The sequence below is a fragment of the Chrysochloris asiatica genome, unplaced genomic scaffold (assembly GCF_000296735.1).
Source record: "Chrysochloris asiatica unplaced genomic scaffold, ChrAsi1.0 scaffold00010, whole genome shotgun sequence".
NCBI classification, from domain to species: Eukaryota; Metazoa; Chordata; class Mammalia; order Afrosoricida; family Chrysochloridae; genus Chrysochloris; species Chrysochloris asiatica.
The window spans coordinates 35,598,658-35,623,838 of NW_006408528.1; the positions used below are offsets into that span (position 1 = coordinate 35,598,658).

General features: G+C 39.3%; 1 protein-coding gene across 2 annotated transcripts in view; it reads right to left on the minus strand.

The window, feature by feature from the left end:
• The window catches only part of RELN (reelin), a 646,525-nt gene that overhangs the window by 526,220 nt on the left and 95,124 nt on the right, over positions 1–25,181 (minus strand). For both annotated transcript variants that reach the window (XM_006834371.1, XM_006834372.1), the window contains exon 2: positions 20,936–21,046. In XM_006834371.1, the coding sequence (XP_006834434.1) occupies positions 20,936–21,046 (111 nt within the window). The remainder of the gene's footprint in view (positions 1–20,935; positions 21,047–25,181) is intronic.

Genomic DNA, 25,181 nt, shown 5'->3' on the forward strand with positions numbered 1-25,181 from the left:
TACTGTCTGTGTTCTGTTAAGCAAGCCACTGCCAGAATCAATGCAAATCAGAAATAACCATAGAGAAAAGAACTGCAAATTAGAGTTCATCAAAATTTAAAATTTCTGGTGTGGTGCTATGGGTTAAGGCACTGGACTGCAAGGTCAGTTTGAACCATAAGGTAGGCAGTTCAAGCTTACCAACCGCTCCTTAGAAATCCTATACAGGGTCACTATGAGTCAGAACCTACTTGAAGGCACTTATCATCAACAACAACTCATCATAAGAAATCATTAAGAAAATGAACAAAACAGTTAAAGAATGGGAGGGGGGGGAATCCACAGAATACATGTCTGATAAAGGACTGGTATCCAGAACACACAACAAACTCCTTTGGCTCACTAATGAAAAAAACAAACAACTCAATTTTTTGAAATGCTCATAAGATCTAGATAGATACTTGGCCAAAGAACTATCGATAGCACATGAAACAGTACTCAGCATAATTAGTCATCTAAGAAATGCAAATTAAACCACAATAATATCCATTACATACCCACCAAAAGGGCAAAAATTATGAAGACTGATGGCATCCATTGTTGATGAAGACATAGCACATTTGCAACTCATAATATGTTGGTAAGAACGTAAAATGGTATAACCATTTTAGAAAAAAATCTGACAATTATTTATAAACAAAACCCAGCAAAATCACTACTAGGTACTTATCCAGTAGAAATCAAAATTTACATTCTGAAAAGTGACTTGTATAAGAATGGTCATACTACATTCATAAAAACCCAAAACAATAAACAATCCTAGTGTACAATAATTGTTATTGTTGTTAATTGGTGTCGAGTCGGTTCTGATCCACAGCAACCCTCTATAGGGTTTCTGAGGAGCTGGTAGGTTTAAACCTCTGACCTCAGGTTCAAATCAAACTTGCAGTCTGGTGCTTATCCTATAGCGCCACACCACAATTCCCATAATAATAGAAGCACGAATAAAAGGAATACTACCCAGCAATAATTTTTAAAACGAGACCAAACTACTGATACATATAACATGGATGAATGTCCAAATCATCACAGTGAGTAAAAGAAGGCTTACACAAAAGAGGGCATACTGAATGACTTCATTTATGTCAAGTTCTAAAACAGGCAAAATTAGACTACTTCTTGTTGTTAAGTGCCATCGAGTTGATTCCAACTCATAGCATATCGACTCAACTTGTATAGGGTTTCCCAGGAGAGAATGGTGGGTTTGAACCACCAACCTTGTGATTAGCAGTCCAGTGTTTATTCTAAAGCACCACACCATAACTCCAACTAAAATATGTTGCTATTGTTAAGTGCCTTTGAGTCATTTCTGACTCATGTTGTTGTTGCTGTTAGGTGCCACTGAGTTGGTACCCACTCACAGCAACCCTATGCACAACAGAATGAAACACTGCCCCATCCTGCACCAACCTCACATTGCTAAATTTAAGTCTATTGCTGCTGCCACTGTGCCATCTCATTGGGTGTCTGCCTCATTTTCTCTGATCCTCCACTTTACCAAACATGATATTCAGGGACTGAAATATGAGAGACGAAGTCTGGCCATCCTGGCTTCAAAGAGCCTCTGGATGTACTTCTTCTAACACAGACTGGTTTGTTCTTTTGGCAGAGCATGGTACCTTCAATATTCTTCTCCAACACCATTAACTCAAATGCATCAATTCTTCTGTGATCTTCCTTATTCAGTGTTCAACATTCACATATATGTAAGGTTACTGAAAAGATCATAGCTTGGGTCAGGTGCACCTTAATCCTCAAACTGACATCTTTGCTCTTTAACACTTTAAAAAGGTCTTATGCAGCAGATTTGCCTAATGCAACACATAGTTTGATTATATTCTGATAAAAGTTCAGGTTACACAGGTGTGTGCATTTTTCAGGAGTCCTGGTGGCAGCAGTGATTAAATACTTGTCTACTAACCAAAAGGTAGCCAGTGTGAACCCCGAAACTACTCTTCAGGAGAAAGGCATGGCAGGCAGTTTCAGTCAGTAAAGATTACAGCCTTAGATACCCCATGGGAATCGACCTGAAGGTAGCAGGTTTAGGTAGTGGGTTCACTTTTCAAAACTCACCTGATGTATTAAAGTTTGTACACTTCATGTTTAAGTATATTTTACCTAGGTGGGTGTTTTAGAAAATTCTTTCAATTTTGCTGCATAGTTGAAATTTTTCATAAGGAAATGTCAAAAAGTAGATCACCATTACCTCAATCAAAATTAAAATTAAGTTCATTTTAAAAATAACACCAGCTCATTAGATGAGCTCCTATACATAATATAAACTCATTTTATTGTGACAGAATGCTTCTTTTATAAACTCATTCAGTCACATCCAGTCACACATAGAGGAGAGTAGGCAATAGCTGCTTTTATTTTTGATTTTCTGTGCTGCCACCAGTAGATATGAGAGCCTACCTGGTGTTTGCTCCCTAATCTGTTTACTATCCTAATAGAAACTTCATGAAATGTTACATAAAGAGGGGAAAAAAGGAATACTTCTTAAGAAAGTTTCTCTATATGAACTAAATGTTTTGGAAATACTTAACAAAAAGAAGTAAAAAAAATGATTGTTTTCAAATTATGATGGACACAAAAACAAACACACTGCTATCAAGTTAATTCTGACTCACAGTGACCTGCATAGCATTATCAAGGCTAGAAATCATTTCAGGAACAGAAAGCCTCCTCTGTCTCCCGTACAGTGGTTGGTGGGTTGGAACAGTTGATCTTGTGTTAGCAGTGCACCATTTATCCTACAGCATGGGAACCACAAATTGAAGAGGAACAGCATTGCATTTATTGTCAAAAAGAGCATTTCAAGATCTAGCTTAAAGTACAATACTCTCCATGATAGAATAATATCAACACACATCCAAGGAAGGCCAGTTAATATGACTATTATTTAAATCCACACACCAGCCACTAAAGCCAATGATGATAAAATTGACTAATTCTATAAACTTCTTCAGTTTAAAATCAAGGTAACCATTATGCATTAATAATAACTGGTGCTGGAGTGTGATTATTAGAAACAAGTGGGGGGGGACCATAGTTGGAAAATATTACTTTTGTAATAGAAATGACCCTGGATACCGCATAAAACAAATTTAAAAGACCAGCAACTTATCCATTGCAAATACTCTTCTTCAACAACATAAACAGCACTATACATACGGACCTCACCAGAGATAATACACAGAAATCAAACTGACTACATCTGTGGGAGAGACTATAGAAATGCTCAATATGATCAGCCAAAACAGGGCCAGGGCAGACCATCAATTGTTCATATTCAAGTTCAGGCTGAAGCTAAAGAAAATTGAAACCAGTCCATGAGAGTCAAAACATGACCTTGAACATATCTCACTTGAATTTGGAGATCATCTGAAGAAAGATTTGAAGCATTAGACACAAATCACCAAAACCCAGAAGAGTTGTGGGATGAAATCAGGAATTTCATTCATGAAGAAAACAACAGGTCATTAAAATGACAGGAAAGAAAGAAAAGACTAAATGGGTGTCAGAAGAGACTCTGAACCTTGCTATTTAGCATAGTGAAGTTAAAACAACTGGAAGAAATGATGAAGTAAAAGAGTTGAACAGAAAATTTCAAAGGGCAGCTCAAGAAGACAAAGTCTTATATGAAATGTGCAAAGACTTGGAATTAGAAAACCAAAAGGGAAGCACACGTTCTGCATTTCTCAAGCTCTAAGAACTGAAGAAAAAAATTCAAGACTCAACTTGAAATATTGAAGGATTCTATGGGCAAACTACTGAATGACACAGGAAAAATCAAAAGAAGATGGAAGGAATACACAAAGTCTCTGTACCTAAAATAAGTGGCCTATGCCCAACTGTTTCAAGAAGTGCTGTAAGATCTGAAACCAATAGCACCAAAGGAAGAAGTCCAAGCTGCATTGAAGACAACAGTGAAAAACTAGGCTCCAGGAATTAATGGAATACAAATTGAAATATTTCAACAAACTCAAGCAGTGCTGGAGGCACTCATCTATGCCAATTGGAAGGGATCCATATTTGTGTGCAGTTCAAAGAAACGTGACCCAACGCAATGAGGAAATCATCGAACAATATCATTAATATCACATACAAATAAAATTCTGTTGAAGATAATTCAAAAATGGCTGCAGCTGTCAAATATTTAAGACAAATTCATAAGAGGATGTGGAATAAGGAATATTATTGATGACATCAGGTGGCTTTTAACTGAAAGCAGAGAATACCAGAAAGATGTTTGCTTGTGTTTTATTGACTATGCAAAGGCTTTCAACTGTGTGTATCATAACAAACTTTGAATAATACTGTGAAGAATGGGTATTCCAGCGCACTTAACTGTGCTCATGAAGAACCTGTACATAGATCAAGAGGCAGTCATTCAACTAGAACAAGGAAATAAAAAATGGTTTCAAATCAGGACTGCATCCTTTATTTATCTGTATTGCATCCATATTTATTCAATCTGTATGCTGATCAAATAACCCAAGAAACTGGATTATATGAAGAAGAGCATAGCATCAGATTTGAAGAAGACTCATAAACAATCTGTGATATACAGATGACACAAACTTGCTTGCTGGAGTCAGAGAGGACTTCAAATGCTTTCTAATGAAGATTAAAGTCTATAGCCTTCAGTATAGACTGGACCTCATTGTAAAGAAAACAAAGATTCTCACAAACGGACCAATAAATAGCATCATGATAAGTGGAAAAAAGATTGAAGTTGTCAAAGACTTCATTTTACTTGGATCCAAAATCAACTCATGGAAGTGGCAGTCAAGAATTCAAATAACTGATTGTATTAAACAAATCTGGTATAAAAGACCTCTTTAAAGTGTTCAAGAGCAAAGATGTCACTTTTAGAACTAAGCTGTGCCTGACCCAAACCATGGTATTTTCAACTGCTTCATATGTATGAGGACTGCAAACCACAAGGTCCAAGGTTCGAGCTCCCCAGGCGCTCCATGGGAGAAAGAGGAGGCTTTCTGCTCCCTCAAAGACTTAAAGCCTCAGTAACCCTATACAGGGTCCTACAAGTTGGAACTGACTCCACAACACTTAACAACAATAACATATGCATGTGAAAGTTGGACAATGAATAAGGTAGACTATAGAATAATCAATACATTTGAATTATGGTATTGGTAAAGAATATCAAAAGTACTGTGGATTGCCAGAAGCACACAGTACAACCATAATATACCTTAGAAGGGTGAATGGTGAGACTTTGTCTCTCAGTTTTTGGAGATGTATCAGGAGGGATCAGTTCCTGGAGAAGGACATCATGTGTGGGAAAGTGAAGGGTCAGCAAAAAAAGAGGAAGACCATCAATGAGATGGACCGAAACAGTGGTAACAATGGACTCAAGCATAACAACAAGTGTGAGGTTGGTTCAGGACAAGGCAGTGTTTTGTCCTGTTGTGCACAGGGTCACTAAGAGACAAAAACCAATTGCCAGAAGAACCAATAGATCCGTTTTGGAAGAAGCGCAGTCAGAGTGCTCCTTGGAGGCCAAGATGGCCACACTTTGTCTCTCATACTTTAGACATATTGTCAGGAGAGACCAGTTGCTGGAGAAGGATATCATGTTTGGTGAGGTGGAAGGTCAGAGAAAAAGAGGAAGACCCCCAACAAGATGGACTGGCTAAGTGGCAGTATCAATGGACTCAAGCGTGGCAACAGTAGTGAGGTTGGCGAAGGATTGGGCAATATTTAGTTCCGCTGTGCAAAGGTCGCTATGGGTCGGTACCAACTCGATGGCACCTAACAACAACAAAAACATGGATAAACCATGAATATATTATGTTAACTGAAAACACTCAGACAGAAGGTCATATATTTTGTGATTTCATTTATATAAAATGTCCAAAATAGACAAATTCATAGAGACAACAAGTAGATTAATGATTGCCAGGGAATGCAAAGAAGGGGGGGCAGTGTTGAGAACGACTGCTAATAGGTACAAGGATTCCTTTGTACATAATGGGAGTATTCTAGAATTAGATAGTGATGACAGATGTATAAGACAGTGAATATACTAAAACACAAAGAGATTATCAAATTATACTCTTTAAATTGGTGAACTTTGTTATGTGAATTATATTTTAATTTTTTAAAGTATATTAAAGACTCTAAGACACAGTGTTTAACTTTAACGAGCATATTCCAAGCTTTAAAACACACACACACAATTATCTTTTTCCATGTAAAACCTATTAATATGTCAAAAGACACTAACACTTGCAAGGTACACAGCGTGGGAAAAGCTGTTATTAATACAACACATTTAAGTTCACTCTAAGATGTGGCTGATATCAGCTTCCTTTTGAAATGGAGACAAAAAGAAAGAGAGAGGGAAAAGGGCAGAAACTAGGGGCTCAAAGGAGACTTCACTACCCTCATAATTACTCTAGAACTGGCCATTCGTCTCATTGTCTAGAAACAGAAAGCCAACACCCCAATTGAGTTAGTCTTTTATTAGTAACATAAGTTCAATTTCTCTCTGTTTGCTATAATTTTGTGTAAAAAGCTATTATATCATACACTTTAAAAATCCAATAGGCTTAAAAAGAACCTTCCCATAGTATAAATAGTTGTTTTTTAAAAAGAAAACAAATAGGAATAAGCAAAATATCTTCACAGAACATGATCTCTGATAGCTACATTTGTTTTCCCTTAATTTTCTATTTGCTAGAGGTTCATGTGGGGAAGAACTTTTCTGAAAGAGAACCAGAAATAACATAATTAATTAGAAATAATAACAACATGGTTCTGATGTATGAAAACATGTAGGAAGAAAATCAGGAGGGGAGCTCAGCCTGAACTTTTACCAAAACATTAACAATTTTTTGCTATTCTCTTTTACAAAATGGCAACTCCCACGCTAACAAGTATCTTTCCATTCAGATACTCAGAGTCCTGAAAACAGTAATTTAGTTGTGTGCTTGCCTCAAAAAGCAGCCCACATGTCTATGAGGGCGAAATGCAAAATTCAGCATCAGAGGGTTGAATACAAACTACAAAACAGAAGACAAGAGTGGAACTGTAACTGGCATTCAGTGAAGTATCGTCTGGGGACTCCTACATCTAGTTTCTTATTCACACGTGTAGCCACAACTATTTTCCATGAGATGCCAAGAACTTACTTTCATGGTATTTTTAAGATTTGAGAGAGAACTATCTGAATTTTTTTTTTTTAGGAAATACTAGTAAAATTATTTTATGTGGTTCTTGTCTTTACTGCCCAACTTCATCCAAGAGTATTTAAGAATCAATTACTGGGAACAAGGAACATAAACTCATTTGTCCCTTATCTGGAGCCCAAGGAAAGGGCTGGGAAGCCTCAAGAGTAAACTTACAAGTGACATGACCGCAAGGTCAGAGTCAACCTTTGGAGTCTTCTCTCTCAAGCATGTGCTTCGATCTTGCCTCCAGTTATAACACACAAAGTCTGAAATGTTTCACAGTGCTAACAAACGGCGTCTCTTATCAGCTAAGCCCCGAAGTTCCTAAGTTCAGTTCTAATTATTATTTAAGAAAGAGAGAGACAAGTATTCCTGGAGCTCTGTTTATCTGGTGAGAGCTAAGGCTTCATTTACAGAAACTGATTTTCTACAATTCTTCTTCAAAATTAATTAAGAACAGGAGAAAATGGCCTTGTCAGCAGCAGCCACACATTGACTCCTGCTCTTCCCTGATTTGGGCAAATGTCTTCTTTTCATCACAGAAGCGATGTTACACTTTTTCAAGACAAAAAGAATTGCTTCAGAAATAAAACGTGTAACACTGAAGCAGGAAAAATTGTATACCAAAATAATTTCAAAAACTACAATTTGTATGGCAAAGGATAAACACTGGGTTATGCACCACAAGGCCCATCAGCCACATCATGGGAGAAAAATGAGGCTTTCTGCTCCTTCAGAGATTTTAACAGCCTTGGAAACCCTACACAGGGTCACTATGAGTCAAAACCAAATCTACGGCACTTAACAAATGGCAACTTCCATCAAAACCTACTCTACAAGTGCACTTACTGATTTTGTTATTTATAAGCAACCAACTGAATGATTCAGAGCACATGAATTTGACTCCTGGTATGGCACTGCAGGATCAGCACTGGGCTGTGGACCACAAAGTCAGGGATTCAAACCCACCAGCTGCTTTATAGGGCTGCTATGAGTCGGAGCTCTGGTAGCGTAGTGGTTACGAACTGGGCTGCGAACCTTAAGGTCAGTGGTTCGAAACTACCAGCCGCTCCACGGGAGAAAGATGAGGCTTTCTACTCCCGTAAGGATTTACACCCTCGGAAACCCTGTACAGGGTCGCTATGGGTCGGCTCCGACTCGAAGGCACTTAACAACAACAACAACAATGAGTCGGAACCGACTTGATGGTCCTTAGTAATAACATAGGGTCACTAGGAGTTGGAGTTGACTTGATGTCAATGGGTTTGGTTTTGGTGGAAGATATTATGAACTGAAAAATCTCTTAAGATACTTTCTATCATCTTGATTCTATTGCTGCTGAGCCCATTGAGTCAGTTCTGGCTCATAGCGACTCTGTATAGGGTTTCCGAGGAGTGGCTGGTGAGTTTGAACTGTAAAACCTATTACTTGTGGTTCAAACCAAGCTTGAGGTCGAGTGCTTATCCTGAAGCACCACACCAGGACCCTTCATCTGAAGGCAATGGTGTCTATCAGCTGCAGGAGAGTAAGGGACAAAGTGGTAGTAGCCAGGATGGTAAATATCCCTAGGACCTCTGATGAAAAAATTTATGTGTGTTTGTATAGTTTAAAATGCTTGTATAGATGTGTATACACACATATATATTCTTAAATATTCTCAGATTTACAGCATTCTCTTCCCTCTCTCTCACACTTGCACATACATGTACATTTATAAAATAAATGATCACTTCAGGACTTAAAGACCCCATTAGTGTTCAAAGATCTTTACTGTTTATGCACTCAGGAAATGTTTACTGCATACTTATTTACGTGTGATTGGAAGCCAACATGACTAGACCAACTTTTTTATCCTTAAAGAGGTAAAAGCAAGATTTTTAACAATTAAATTCAATATAGAGTTAAAGGGGGCTAGTGGAGGTCCGTTAAGAGAACAGAGTGGAGCATGGAGGAAGGAATAAAAGTTCCACAGGATCAGGGCCAGAGAGGAGGGCTAACAAGCACCAGGGAGGAAGTGGGTCAGGAAAGAGACCATAAAAGAAGACAGAATGTTTTCCCTGTAGGCAGAGCCAGAGGAAATTCAAGGACCCTAAATGAGGACCTGGAGTCCTGGTGTGGCGCTGTGGGCTAATGCGTCAGACTGCGAAGTCGTTTGAACTGCAAGGTTGGTGGTTCAAGCTTACCAGCTGCTCCTTGGAAACCCCATACAGGGTCACTACAGGTTGGAATCGACTTGATGGCACTTAACAACAACAACAAACAAGTGCCTGACATTGTGGTTAAGAGCTCAGATGCTAACTGAAGGGTTTACAGTGCAAACCCACCTGTCACTCGGTGGGAGAAAGATGTGCCGTCTCCTTCAGGAAAGATTAAATCCTTGGAAATCCTACAGGCAGTTCTACTCTGTCCTCTAGTGTTTCTATGAGTCAGAACTGACTTGAGGACAACATGACAACAAAAACAAACAAGAGCACAGAGGTTTAAACTCGGCATTTTAGAGCTGTATAGTTATTCTGACTGAAGTACAGGGTGTGTGTGTGTGGTAGGAGTGGGAGGAGGTTGAGCAAGAGTCAGGGTTGAGAGGTAGTCAGGGCCTACACCTAAGAGGGCGTTTCTGAGGCAAAGTTCTCTGGTTTATAGTAGAAACCAGCTCAAGCTGTCTTAGTCTAAAATTGGGGAGCACAATCAGATGTTATGGAGTTGGATTTGAATTAATAGCTTTCCAACTTCCTAAGCATGACCTTGGGTAAGTTACCTGTCTGTGCTTCAGATTTTTTATCTACAAAATAAGGATAATTATAGTAGGCCTTTTGTTAGGGCAAAATAATAAGAGTTAATACCTGTAACACATCTAGCGCATAGGAAGTCTTTGATAGGTATTAGCTCTCTTTATTCTTTCTTGGAACCCAAGATCATGTGAGCCTGTTGGGATGAAGGCCTAAAATACACACCTGGAACACAGCTCTGCCTCACTGCTCTGATTTCCCTGAACCTTTGTGGAGGGTAACAGCCAGAACTCCCAAACATTTGCAGGTGTCTTGGATCCAGCTCATGAAGAGGTGGGCTAAAATGGGTGAAAGCCAATTCTAAATTATAGCTAAATTAATATGAGTGAACTGGCTTAGATTTTGCATCTCATGGTTTAAACTGAGGCCAAAGGGAGAGAACCCTGCAGTAAAACACAACAATTGGGGCTAATCCTTCTTGCACGGAAAGAGGGCAGACATCAGAGTACTTCAGCTTGATTTCTAAGTTTTCCATTTTTCAGATAGGAGCCATGGAACAGGCTAAGTATTCTGGGCCTTAAGAACTTTATAAAGCTGCTGATAAATATTTAAGGAAGTTGTTGACCATACTGCTGTATATTCCTTAAACTTCGTTTTCAATCGGACTGGCAACCCACCAGCAGTTCAAACCCACCAGAAGCTCTTGAAAACTCAATACAAGGTCGTCATGAGTCAGAACTAAATAGAGGGCACACAACAACAACAACAACAATTCTTTAAAGGTGTCCTGGGGACACCGTGGGTTAAGATTCCAGCTGCTAACAATAAGGTTGAGGTTCAAACCCACCAGCGAGAAAAACGAGGTTATTTGCTTTGGTAAAGATTTACAGTTTCAGAAACCATAAGGAATAATTCTACTATGTCCGGGAGGGTTGCCTTGAGTCGGAATTGAATCGAAGGCAATGGGTTGACTTTTTTCACTCTTTTTAATAATCTGAGAATTGCCAAACGTTCATCAGCTGATGAATATATATATATACAATGGATTTTTTTTTTCAAGGAAATAGAGTACTGATGTTGTTGTTAAGTGCCATCGAGTCAGTTCTGACCCATAGTGACCCTGTACAGGGTTTCCGAGGGTGTAAATCTTTACGGGAGTAGAAAGCCTCATCTTTCTCCCACGGAGCGGCTGGTAGTTTCGAACCACTGACATTAAGGTTTGCAGCCCGATTCGTAACCATTACGCTACCAGAGCTCCTTTATACAGCCTAAAAATAAACCTTGAAATTATTTTGCAAAGTAAAAGAAGCCAGACACAAAGGCTCACAGATTATAGGCTCCATTTAAAGGAAATCTTCAGAACCAGCAAATTTAATGAGACAGAAAGTAAATTGCCGGGGGATGGGAGGAGAGGGGATTTGGAACCGAGGGCTAAGAGTTATGAAGTTCCTTTCTGTGGTTCACAACACAGTGAATATACTAAAACCCACCCAACTGCACTTTTTTTTGTAACTGTTGTAAAAGTTTTCACTGTGAATTTACTGAAGGTTTACATACCACCAGTTCCACATTCAGCAAATTAAACACTTTGTGTCATTACGATTGAACCGTGCACCATCTGTTAACAGTATTTACCTGTATTTACTTTCCCTTTTCCCCTCCTCATCACCCACTCTGTAACCTTTAGCAAGAAAATCTTTTCTAACTTTTTACAGCCATGGTCTCATACAATATTTATCCTTTTGTAATTGACTAATTTCACTCAGCATGATGTCCTCCAGGTTCATCCATGTTGTGAAGAATTTTGCAGATTCGTCATTATTCTTCAACTATGTGTATATTATTCTGTTGTGTGAACTGCATATTTTTTAAATGGTGGCTTTGTTGTGTGAATTGAACTGAATTGACTGAACACTATGTCATTTCATATCCACCACTTATGCTTCATAAAAACGTGTCCTGGTGGTAAAGCAGGTTAAGTGTTGGGCTGCTAACTAGAGGTTGACGGTTCAGACCTGCCAGCTGCTCCACAGGAGACAGATAAGGCTGTGAAGATTTACAGTCTTGAAAATGCTTTATGTCCTATAGGATTGCTATGAATTGGAACTGACTCGACAGTAGTGAGTTGATTTTTGATTTGTTTCCTTCCTTATGCATTAGGGGTGAAGGCTGAACCATGCTCTAGTAAAGGTCTGGTCCAGCTCTAAATTTTATAGATCAGAAATCAGGTGCCTTCTGCCCAGCATTAGAGTCAAATGCTCTCCTTTCAAATTATCTACCTCTTGACCTTTCTTGTTTTTTTTTCCATCTCAAAGAAAAATATTTGCTTATTTCTGAGTCTTTACACAATACCTAAGGAGTCCTGGTGTGGCGCTGTGGGTTAATGTGCCAGACTGCAAAGCCGTTTGAACTGCAAGGTCAGCAGTTCAAGCTCACCAGCTGCTCCTCAGAAACCCTATACAGAGTCGGAATTGACTAGATGGCACTTAACAACAACGACAACAACACAATACCTAACTATTTTTGAGCATATAATATCTAAGCACTTGAATATTCATCTTATTTAATCCACCCAACCACTTGGTGAACTCAACAATATCCTGATTTTACAAATGCAGACACTGAGACTCAGGAAAGGGGAGTATGTGGCCCAAATTAGCATGTGGTCAGGCCAGGAACAGAACTCAAGCTGCCTAACTATAGAGGGCAGGTAATGACCCACTGCCCTAAGTTGCCTTTTTCTACTAACTCCTCAACTTGGGCCTGCATCTCATGTCCTTCTGTTGCTCCTGAACTATTTGTTTCATCAATCAGTTGATTAAAACAACTCAACAGAGCTTTATATTCATCATGTCCACTCTTTGAGTAAGTGGCTATTTTCAAACCGGTATGCAGTTCTACTCTGTCCTACGGTGTCACTGTCCCTTAGAACCAACTCCTTGGCAATGGGTATTCACAAGCTAGTTATTTAGAAATGGAGATATAGGCCATTCTTTGTCCTATATTAAATGCATATTAGATATACTGTCTCTTAATGAAGGTAATGCCAACATACCCAAATGGTTAGACTAATACTCTGTAAATATGAAAAATTATTGACAATTTTATCTGTCAAATATAGTCTTTGTACCACTGGCTAAAGTAATTTGTTTAATTAACCTAGAGTCACCTTGTTAATTATAGATCACTGACCACTCCAAGTAAAAGGTCATAACTTTGACTCCCTCAACTATGTTTACATTGCATTTCTTTTGCAGTTCTTTGTAATGAGACATACAAAATAAATGTAACAAGCTTATAAGCATAATTTAGTCTAGTCAGTAAATACTACTATTATTTGTTGTTGTTACGTGCCATCGAGTCAGTTCCAACTCATAACAATCCTGTATAGGGTTTCCAAGAAGTGGCTGGTGAGTTTGAATTAACAACCTTGTGGCTCAAAGTGACCTTGCAGTCCAGCGCCACACCAGGACTCCCACTATTATATTGTTGTTGTTGTTAAGTGCCATTGTGTGTAGGTTCTGACTCACAGCAACCTTGTATAGGGTTCTGAAGGAGCAACTGGTGAGCTTAAACTGCTGACCTTGTGGTCCAAACCAACCTTGCGGTCCAGTGCATTATCCCACAGCGCCACACCAGGACTCCACTCTTATTTAATGAAAGTTAAAAATGGCTACTTTTTTTACAAATATTAAGGCTAAATAGGAGATGTATTCAGAGTATTTATTTGTGGTTTCATAGTTACCCAAAAGAACACCTAACGACACAGCTGTAGCTAAAACTTGGACGTAGGTGTGGGGAAAGGATAATTAGCTAGTTGTGAAAGGTTCTACTTAGTCTTAATGTGAAGGATAACCAAAAGTTAGCTTAAATAAAACCATGCACTTTTATTTTTGGTGTCAATGAAACACAATAGCAACAAAAACTTGCATTTTGATCGTGACATTTTCAATTGTATGTATGCAAAAGCTGGACAATGAAGAAAGAAGACAGATGTCTTAGAATTATGGTGCTGGAGAACAGTACTGAATATACCAGAGACTGCCAAAAGAATGAACAAATCTGTCCTGGAAGGAATATAGTCAAAATGCTCCTCAGACAGGAGGATGGCAAGACTTTCTCTCACATACTTTGGACATTATTAGAGAAGGACATCATGCTGGGTAAAGTAGAGGGTCAGTTAAAAAGAGAAAACCTTCAGGGAGATGAATTGATACAGTGGCTGCAACATAATATGATTGTGAGGATGACACAGGACCTCGTAGTATTTCAGTTTATTGTACGTAGGGTTTCTATGAGTCAGAACTAACTAGATGGCATCTAACAACAATATAAAATCTAAGTGTATTGAAGTACACATTTTTCCTGCGGCATAATGATCTGGACTGCAAGGTTGGTTTGAACTGCGAGGTCAGCTGTTCAAATTCACCAGCCGCTCCTTGGAAACCCTATAGAGGGTTGCTATGAGTCAGAACTGACTCGACAGCACTTAACAACAACAGTTATCAATATATAGGGCTGCTGTGAGCTGAAATCAACTAAACACAACAGTGAACAATATGGAAATTACTTAAATTTGAAGTCTTTCTTTAGACATTCAAATTTAATTGTTTTATAAATATGAGGACACTTCAGAAAGTTTATAGAACACTGGAATTAAAAGATAAGGGAATTTTTCCACAGCCTTCTTATACACCTAATTCACCTAAAGTTAATGTTGAATCATATTGGAAAAAACTACATGATTAAGTTCTATAATTCTAATATGGTTTTAAAGATAATGTTGAAAACATTAAATTTTTATATGACATGGTTATGGAATGCTGAAGAGAAAAAAACAAAATAGAAAAAAAAATCTTTTATCGATTTATTACATTTTCCTAAAAACAAGGATGATCAAATCTTGCCATTTTAAGAGTTTTGTAACTTAGCATGTTATTGAATTTAGGATATCTAATTATCACAAAAGAAGAAATTAAACACATAGGAAATTAACACAAAAGTTTACAAGAAAAACTGTTAAAACAGCTGATGTATCAGCTAAGCAAAATTATCTAAGCATTGCCTAGTACAAAAGTTTAATTTATGCAAGGTCTGACCATTTGAAGAATGGCTATTATTCATCAGCACTGCAAACATAGTTCTCAGGTTTTAGAGCCAGATTACGAAAAATAGAGTAAAATCTCTAGGTTTTAGAGCCAGAATACTAAATATTGAGTAAAATGCATTTCAGCTCCTGAAAAATTAACAATTTTGCATGAAAGGATATTCAAATAGCCCTTCATTTAGCATCCACAATGAGTCTTCAAGATTTACATGATTGAGCTGGAACTCAAAGCCAGAGATGAGAGGGAAGCATTTTTCTTTCTTTTTTCTGGGATGCACAATGAAATATCCATAATTAAACATCACACTTCCCTAGGGCAGCATGTTTTCTTATATTGACAAGCAAAAGGAGGTATCTCAAATCACGCACTGCTGGCTTACAGTCATCTTTTGCATAACTATTGTTTTCATGTATGTCTGGCTATTAGGCATGTGTCTATTTTTGGTCAGTGAAGCATACATTTTAAAGAATTCTGGTTTTGCATAAAAGACTGTTAGTAGAATTACATTTATAAAACAGTATCGTAAGGATAATTATAGCCTATTTTGGCCGGTCACAGACACATTTTATATTCAAAAGAGTGGCTATAAATTTAAGTGTAATGAGCAGAATTAAAATGAAGGGGAGAAAACTTTCAGAAGTAGAAGTATTTACTTACACTTTACTTTGCACTATTTGTCACAGCTACTTAATGCGCATTACACAGTAATCCTACAATATGCTGGGAAAAGGCCAAAGAAATCATGTTTGCTTAGCACTCCATCAAAAGTCACCGCCTAATAATAGTTTATGTACTCAATAACTCTTTTGTTCTAGATCAAAGAATGACACACTATTATTTCAGTTTCATCATACTAAAACTGCTAAACGGCAACTCTTATTTTACCTTCTACAAGTTTTCTCCACTTTCCTATCTGCATACTAACCAAATTAAATCTTTTTCAATTTTAAAGAATATGTTAAACCAAACACCAAAAGACTAAAGTGGCTGCTTCCCAAAGTGACCATCTTATCTACAAAGACAATCTACCTCCTGGTTTCCATTCAAAAACATTACTCATGAATATTTGTTCTGTTCAACAATATTCAGGCATATAGCACATTCTGCTTTTGAACTTACTAATAACTCCTTATTGTTAAGTGCTGTCAAGTCAGTTTCAAGTCATAGTGAGCCCATACAGAGTTTCAGAGGAGCAGCTGGTGGGTTTGAACCACCAGCCTTGTGGTTACCAGTCCAGTGCTTATCCTACAGTGCTACACCAAGACTCCTACTAACGACTGCTAGCATATAAATATACACAAATTTATTTGGACATTACTGGAACTTTTAAAAGTTCTTGTCTCACTGCATTCATATAAAAAAATCAGCCCTATGAAAATGCCAACTGTCTAGTGGGAGAACGAGCATTTTATCACGGAAGTCGAACTACTATTGTTAGGCAGTCCCTATGTTCAGAAACTTCTCCAGCCTGTCAAACAAATAATACAAGGTTGAAAGAAGAAGCCTAAGTCCAATTAAAGCTAATCAAAATACATGCTAAATACAAAATACACCCAAACTGACTATTTACAACTTGTAAAGCCATCATAGAAAATGCCTTGAAGCTTGAGCATTGTGTATAATTTCTAACAATTTCTTTCTTAGGTTTTTTTTGGTGTTTTTTTTTTGCATAGCTTTGTAGCAAAAAGTCTGAGGTAATTTGATACATACATTCACTAGGTCTTTTCAAGATGTGTTTACTACATGGTTGTGGATGATTGTTAATGACTTCGAAAGCCTCCAAACTGTCAAATGAGACATAGTTTAATAAGCCAGGCCCTCACACATCATTTCAACCTGTAAGCCTGAGATTAATGCCACTTGAAAATTGTTTTGTCTCTTGCCCTCACCCCTAAGGACCAATAAACAATATTCTTATCAATGGAGAAAAGACTGAAGTTATCAAGGACTTCCTTCTTCTTGGATCAACTACCAACATTCACAGAAGCAGCAGGCAAGAAATCAAATGATGTATTGCGTTAAGCAAATCTGCTGCACAAGACCTTTTTTAAGTGTTGAAGAACAAAGATGCCAGCTTGAGGACTAAGGTGCGCCTGACCCAAGCCGTGGTATTTTTCAATAACTTCATATGCATGCAAAAGCTGGACAGTGAATAAGGAAGACCCAAGAAGAATTGATGCATTTGAGTTATGGTGTCGGAGGAGAATCGTGACGGTGCCATGGGCTGCCAAAAGAACCAACAGATCCGTGTTGGAAGAAGTGCAGCCAGAGTGCTCCTTGGAGGCCAAGATGGCCAAACTTCATCTCTCATACTTCAGACACATTGTCAGGAGGGACCAGTCACTGAAGAAGGAAATCATGTTTTCTAAGTTGGAGGGTCAGAGAAAAAGAGGAAGACCCCCCAATGAGACAGATTGGCCAAGTGGCAGCATCAATGGACTCAAGTGTGGCCACAGTAGTGAGGTTGGCCCAGGATTGAGCAGTGTTTCGTTCTGCTGTGCATAAGGTCTCGGAGTCGTTACCGACTCGATGGCACCTAACAATAACAACAACACCCCCAAGGAAATAAATATAACTACTGAGCTAAAAAAATCAAGAGCTTTAGTTACCAAGATTTATAATTTTGGAACAGCTCAGTTTAATAGAGTGTTCTCTGTGTACTAAGTGCTTTGCTTAAATCACCTCATTTAGTGCTCACAGCTCCCTACGTCTTATGAAGGAGGCATCATTATCATCATTCTTTTAGATGCAGACCTTAACCCTAAAGAGGAAGCAACTTGGCTGAGGCATCCAATGAATAATGGTGGGGGTGGTTCTGCGAGCAAGCCTGCTCAGCCCAGACAGAACTCTTATCTCTTCACACATGGCTTCTCTTCCATGCCTACACCAGCCTGCACCTGGGGCTCCTTACAAACTTTGCCAAATCAGGATCTCTAAACACGGAAGAGTCTTCCTGCATCCACTCCTAGCTCTGCCTTGGTTGCTATGCTGATCCCAGAGTGTTCTTTTTTAAATGAAAGGCTGATAGAGTCAGTCTTCAACCAGTGTCCCTTGCCTTAGTGTACAAACCAAAAACTTACAGCATCCTGAATAGCCAGGCCCTGGTCTCCTCTCTAATCTTACCATGTGCCCTCAGAGTCCAGCTCCCAAGTTTTCTTTCAGTTTCTGGAACACAGAGCATCTCCAGGCCCTGCAAGCCGTTTCTTCCCTCAAGTGTGCTGGGCCCCACCTTGTACAGATCCTTAGCTAATGAACTCTTACTCATCCTTCAGATCTCAGTTCCAACACCACTTCATCCGAGACTAATTCTAGGCTCTCCATTACACCATTTCCAGCACTCAGGACATTTCTTAGCTAGCCTCTAGCAAAGTCCGCTATTGCATATTTGGTGGTGGTGGTGGCTGTGTGCTGTGGAGTCGATTCCAACTCATAGCAACCCTGTATGGGTTTCTGAGGAGCGGCTGTGGTTTGAACCACTGACCTTGTGGTTAGCAGTCCAGAGCTTATACTAAAGTGCCACAACAGGACTCCACACTGCTAGACTAGAGCTAGTTTGCAATGAAATTACCAGGAGTGCTTCTTTAAAAAAAATAATCTCTGGGTCCCCATCCACAGTGAGGTCTAAAACTCTGCAGTTCTCAGTTCCCAGGTGATGGTTCCTGCAGCTGGACTGGGGACTGGCCCCGGGAAGTAGTCCCCAATCTTAGCCAACGTTACCACTACCTGGCTAGCTTTACAAATGACCAATTCCCAAGCCCTACTCCCCAGAGGTTTTGGTTTAATTGAGCTAGGGAGGACGCAGAATATTTTGTCCCAAATACTGCATGAGACCAGCTGTCACTAAGTCAATTCCAACCCATGGTGACAACCTGCTTGTCAGAGTAGAACTGTGCTCCGCAGGCTTTCAACAGCTGGTTTTTGCAGATGTAGATCATCAGGTCTTTCTTCCAAAGTGGCTCTGGGTGGACTCAAACCTTCAACCATTTGTTTAGCTGCCAAATGTGTTAAACACTGGCACCACCCAGGGAATCTAAATTTCACATACATATACTAAAAAAAAAAATCAAAGATTTACCTAAAGTTCTTATTTAGCTCAGTGCCTTCCTTATATGTTTGTTTATAAAATCTGTCAACCATGCTTATGAGTTGTTTTAACAAAGCAGGCAGCAATATATGTATACGTTGTTGTTGTTGTTGTTGTTGCTAGTGTCGTTGAGTCAATTCCGCACAACAGAACGAAACACTGCCCAGTCCTGAGTCATCCTCCCAATTGTTGCTATGTTTGAGCTCACTTCTGTGGCTGTCACGTAATCAATCCCTTTAGGAGTCTGCCACTTTTTTGCTGACCCTCTATTTGACCAAATCATACATATGATTGTAATATGACTTTTTATTTCTGCATAAAAAGTCCGCATGGAATTTTTTACACTTGAGAAGAATTCCTTTTCCCTGATGATTATTAGTACTTCCAATTAACTACTAACAGATTATAAAATATCATTCGGGTTCTTTTAAAAATTGGGCAAATTCTCAATGGTCAAATACTTTAACATTATGATTAAATGACTTCCAGGTTCCTTTAGGGAACACAGTGGCTTTATAGGATAAACACCAGACTGCAAACCACAAGGTTAGAAGTTGAAGTTCACCAGCCACTCTGCAGAAGAAAGATAAGGCTTTCTGCTCCCACAAAGATTTACTACTTCAGAAACCCTATAAGGGGTCACTGTGAGTTGAAATCAACTCAATGGCATTGAACAATGACAACAAGGTTCTTTTAAGCTCTGAGGCTATGGATCTCATCTTCATTTTGGTCAAGCCAAGTGGCAATGCAGTACCAACATTATTGCTCTTACATCAATCCATGGGTCATCAGGGCAGTGCTCCTGCTGGAAATGGGCATGTACTAAAAGTAGGTAAAAATTCTTTCCTTCTTTACCATGATAAAAATAAAATGTTGACACATGGCTATCTCTGATAAAGCAATTCTCTCTCACATCAACAACCCTCAGTGAGATGGGCTGACACAGTGGTGACAAGAATGGGCGCAAACATATAACAATTGTGAGGATGGCTCAGGGCTGGCAGCGCTTCATTCTGTTGTACGGAGGGACACTGTAACTCAGAAATGACTTGATCAATGGAGTAAACTTTCCAATTTTGGAGTAAAGTCCATGGTTTCATGTCTTACATGAACTATAGATATGTTCATTTATATTTTTGATGTTGTTGCAGATCCCAGCTTGCATGTTCACAGCATAATGGTTAAACTGGAGATTTCCAAATCGAAAACTCTCTAAGATTGGAGACCATTATGTAGCCTTCTGCCTCTTCCCATAAGTGACCTGCCAGATGTGTGATGTAAGGCCAATGAACCCGTATCAATGTTTTCAATATTAAATGGTGTTCTTTTATGGATACTGATCGAATCCAGTCCTTTTAATAAATACTACTATCTTTCACTTTGTACAATGCTTACTTGTCACAGTTAAACTGACACTTTCTACTTAACACAGCGTTTTAAGAGTGATGATTTCGGAATGACCACGTGGGCAGCAGAGTGAAATCCAGCAACCTGAGCAACTAAACATGAAAATTTACATGAACCCACAGAACCAAGTGGAACAGTGGCAGCAGACACATGTGTGGATCAGACGGCCAGTCCCACGGGATGCACACTTGGCCACACATTTACATGACTTATTTCAACTCACCCAAATACAAGCACATAAAACTCAGTTTTGATTATTTTCTCTGAGATAACAAATATATTAAAGTCTTAGGATAAATTTTTCTACAAAATAAAATCTAAAGCTGCACAAAACAGACACAATGACTAGTTTCTTAGGTCAGGATAACTCACCAAATCCAAACGCACTAGAACCTCCGATGCTCTGGGAAGCCTGAACACTTGTGGATGTGTATAGCCCAGTCACCAGCAAGCCATCAAAGAAGGTGCTTGTCGAAATTGTCACTAAAATGGGAAAAAAAGAAGCCTCGATGAACAAAGTCAGAATAATGAGTTATGCCTGTAAAGTGTTTGTTGTTGTTGTTCGTGCCGACAAGTCAGTTCTGACTTGACCAGGTACAGGGTTTCCAAGGAGCAACTGGTGAGTAAGAATCACCAACCTTGCAGTTCAAACCAACTTTGCAGTCCAGTGCATTAATCCTCAATGCCACACAGGACTAATCTTGACTTGTTATTAACTAATTATTTTTACACTACCAGCTGTTCTGTGGGAGAAAGATGAGGCTTTCTGTTCCCATAAAGATTTACAGCCTCTGAAACCCTGTGCAGCGTCACTATGAGTCGGAACCAACTCCACGACACATAACCACCACCATTGTTACTTAATATTTTATTTTAGAAATTCCTGAGGAACAAAAAGAAACTTAGAAATCTGATGTCTGTAACTGCTGGTCTTAAATTTAGAATACCATTCTACCTCTCTGCATTCATTGACACACAGCCTATGCTACAAGAAGAAGAAAAAACAATCTGGAAATAATACAGTATTGAGTAGCTAGCTTCCCCACCTCCACTGAAAGCACTCTAAGGCATTGCTGGAGTTTGGGCATTGTGTTAAGGAGACTTTTTTTGTTGGTAAGTGGCCCATACTGTGGGAAACTATCTTATATGGGCTGAAGGAACAGCAGTGAGATGCACTGCATTTTCCTTTTTCTTTTCTAAGTCTACATTTTATAGATGAGTTCCCTGAAGTTTTCAACAAAAGCAGACTAATTTGCATGAAGACAGTCAGCCCTTTTCCTCTTGTGAACAAGAGAGAAAGACCATCTCATGCTTTAATTTTAAAGGCAAGTCTACAGGGGATGTCCAAATGATTTCATAACCAGAAAATCAGAATGTTCCTGGGAAGAAAAAGGTCACATTAAATGTATCTGTATGATACTCAAGGAGCCCTGCTGGTACTGTGAGTAAGTATTGCATTGCTAACGGCAAGGTCAGCGGTTCAAACCCACCAGCCACTCCATGGGAGAAAGATTAGGCTGCCGGCTTACGCAAAGATTTACAGTTTCAGAAACCCTATGACATGGAATCAACTTGAATACAGCGGGTTTGGTATGCTACTCAGGTTTTCTTAGAATGTTACCTTATTTACCAGACTAACCACTGATCATCATTTCCTGGCATACTCTCCCACAGTGGTTCAAGAGACCAAGATGATGCCATTGTTAGGAAGCAGCCAGGAGGAGGTAACAGCATTCTTTTTGTAGTGAACAGTACAAGACCATCGTCGTGCTTGGCAATGGCCAGAATCACATCAACTTGGATAAGAACATTTAAATTAAACTGCAGGGAATCCATTGAGTAGAGCCAAATGGTCTCTATTATCTATATTATAAAGTATGAACAAAACACACCAGTCACAGATGATCAAGACATCCTTAGACACCAAAATGGCAATGGATGTGGGCAGTAAATTACCTTCACATGCTATAATAAGAAGTGGTGGCTCAAATTGTAAGAGCTGAGCACTGAGGTAAGTAGTTTACATGTATTATTATCTCATCTAATTGTCAAAGCATCTCTCTAAATTGAATATTGCGATGATCATTATTACCAGCATACAAATGAGGAATGTGTGGCACAGTGTGATCAAGATTCTTAGTCAGGAAAGGAGATAAACCAGAGAAAAATAGGTTGTTGAAATAGTTAAAATATTGTAATATAAAAATTCTTGAAAATGGGTTTCCTAAGTGCAAGGCAGACCAACACTGAAAGAACCAAAGAGATTAGCCAAGGACATTTGCCGGACAGACTTAACTGCATAAACTTCTCACATGCTGTATGTTTCTACAAATCATCTAAAAAAACAAAAAAAAACTCCCTTGTTTGGCACTAACTGATTGTCGATTTCTCTGCTCGCTGAAGTTAGAAATTTAAAGTATTGTTAGTTGGGGGGAAAGACCCTGGTATTTTGCATTTGGATAGATGGTACTCTCTTGAATATTATAGGACAAGCATCCCTTTTCCTCCTTTAAACAGATGTAATGCACAAGCCACATGTGAACTGCAAATCAGTCTCTTTTATAAGGAAGAGGAAATGTAACCCACACTCTTATGAGATTAGAGTATCTTCTAATCACCAAAGTCCCTTTTACTCACACACAAAAAATGGGTCCAATTTCTGTATTTTAAAAAAACATCTGATGCAGGGTGGTGGGTTCCCTATTATTCTGTGGGACATTTCAGAATGTCCCCAGCCCATGTGTTTTTACAGACTAGGGCACTAGTTAGTGAACAAGGAGCAGTATGAGCTAGCAAGATGAAAACTTTACAACCAGGAACTACGACTTGAAAATATTTTAGGAACATTTTTCTCTCTGCCCTTTCTCCTTCACTCAAATATTTCTACTTAATCTCTACTGTCTTGATTAAGGCTGTTGTTAAGTGTCGTCCAGTCTGTTCTGACTCATAGAGACCCTGTATAGGGTTTCCAAGGAGTGGCTGGTGGGATTGAAATACTGACCTTGTGATTAGCAGTCCAGAGTTTATCCTACAGCACCACACTAGTCCTCCAGTCTTGGTTAGTCTGGCAAAATTTCCCCAAAACAAACAAAAAATCACAGCTGTCCTAGTTTTTGGGGACTGCAAATCTTTACATGAGCAGACCACCTCATCTTTCTCCCACAGAGCAGCTGGTGGGTTTGAAACAACAACCTTGCTGTTCGTAGTACAATACTTATTCCATAATGCCACCAGGGCTCCTTGAATACCATGCAGACACATGTAATTTGACTTTTTCTTCCTAGGAATATCCTGAATATCCAGGCCACTTTACAGCGACTGTAACATATGTTTTATGTTATCAGCCCTTCAAAATAATGTTTTTCATCTGAGACCTCTCGCTGTCTTCTACTACCTTCCTAATCCCTTTCTACCAAACTTCACGTCACAACACTTGCACTAGTTTACTCTTCCTACATGCCCTGATTTAGTTTGCTTTCCTCTTAATTCTGCTGAGATTCACCCTTCAAGCACTCTTTGAGGTAGTGCTACAGGATAAGCGTGTGGCGCTGTGGGTTAATGTGCCAGACTGCAAAGCCGTTTGAACTGCAAGGTCGGTGGTTCAAGCTCACCAGCTGCCCTCAGAAACTCTATACAGGATTGCTATGGGTCGGAATCGACTCGACAGCACTTAACAACAAAATAGGATAAGCATGGAGTCCTGGTGTGGCACTGTGAGTTAACATGCCAGACTGAAAAGCCCTTGAACTGCAAGGTTGGCAATTCAAGCTCACCAGCTGCTCCTCAGAAACTCTATACAGGGTCACTATGGGTCAGAATCAACTCGACAGCACTTAACAACAAATAGGATAAGCACTGGGTTAACCACAAGGTCAGCAGTTCAAACCCAGCAGCTGTTCCAAGGGAGAAAGTTAATGCTATCTGCTCCCATAAGCCTTATACAGGGTCGTTATAAGTCAGAATGGACACCATGGCAGTGGGGGGTTGGGGTTGGATTTTTTTGTCTTAGCTGAAGAGCCCTGGAGGCAATGCAGTTTAGGTGTTAGGCTGCTAACTGCAAAGCTTATTGGTTCAAATCCAGGAGCTGCTCTGTGGAAGACAAGGCTGTCTGCTCCCGTAAGATTTACAGTCCCAAAAGCCCTGTATAGGTTTGCTACGAGTTAAAGTCTACTCAGTGGAAGTGGTTTGGTTTTCTTGGTTTTAGTCATAGCTGAAGGAGCCCTGGTTGTACAATGATTAAGCACCTGGCTGTTAACGGAAAGGTTTGTGGTTTGAACACACTCAGCAGCTCCATGGGAGAAAAGATGTGGTGATGTGTTCCCATAAAAACTTACAACCTTGAAAACCCTATGGAGTAGTTGTATTCTATCTTATTGTTGTTGTTGTTGTTGTTAAGTGCCGTCGAGTCGGTTCCGACCCATAGCGACCCTGTACAGGTTTTCGAGGGTGTAAATCTTTACGGGAGTAGAAAGCCTCATCTTTCTCCCGCGGAGCGGCTGGTAGTTTCGAACCGCTGACCTTAAGGTTCGCAGCCCGATTCGTAACCACTACGCTACCAGAGCTATCTTATAGGCCACTATAAATTAGAGTCGACTCAGCATACAGGGCACACACACAT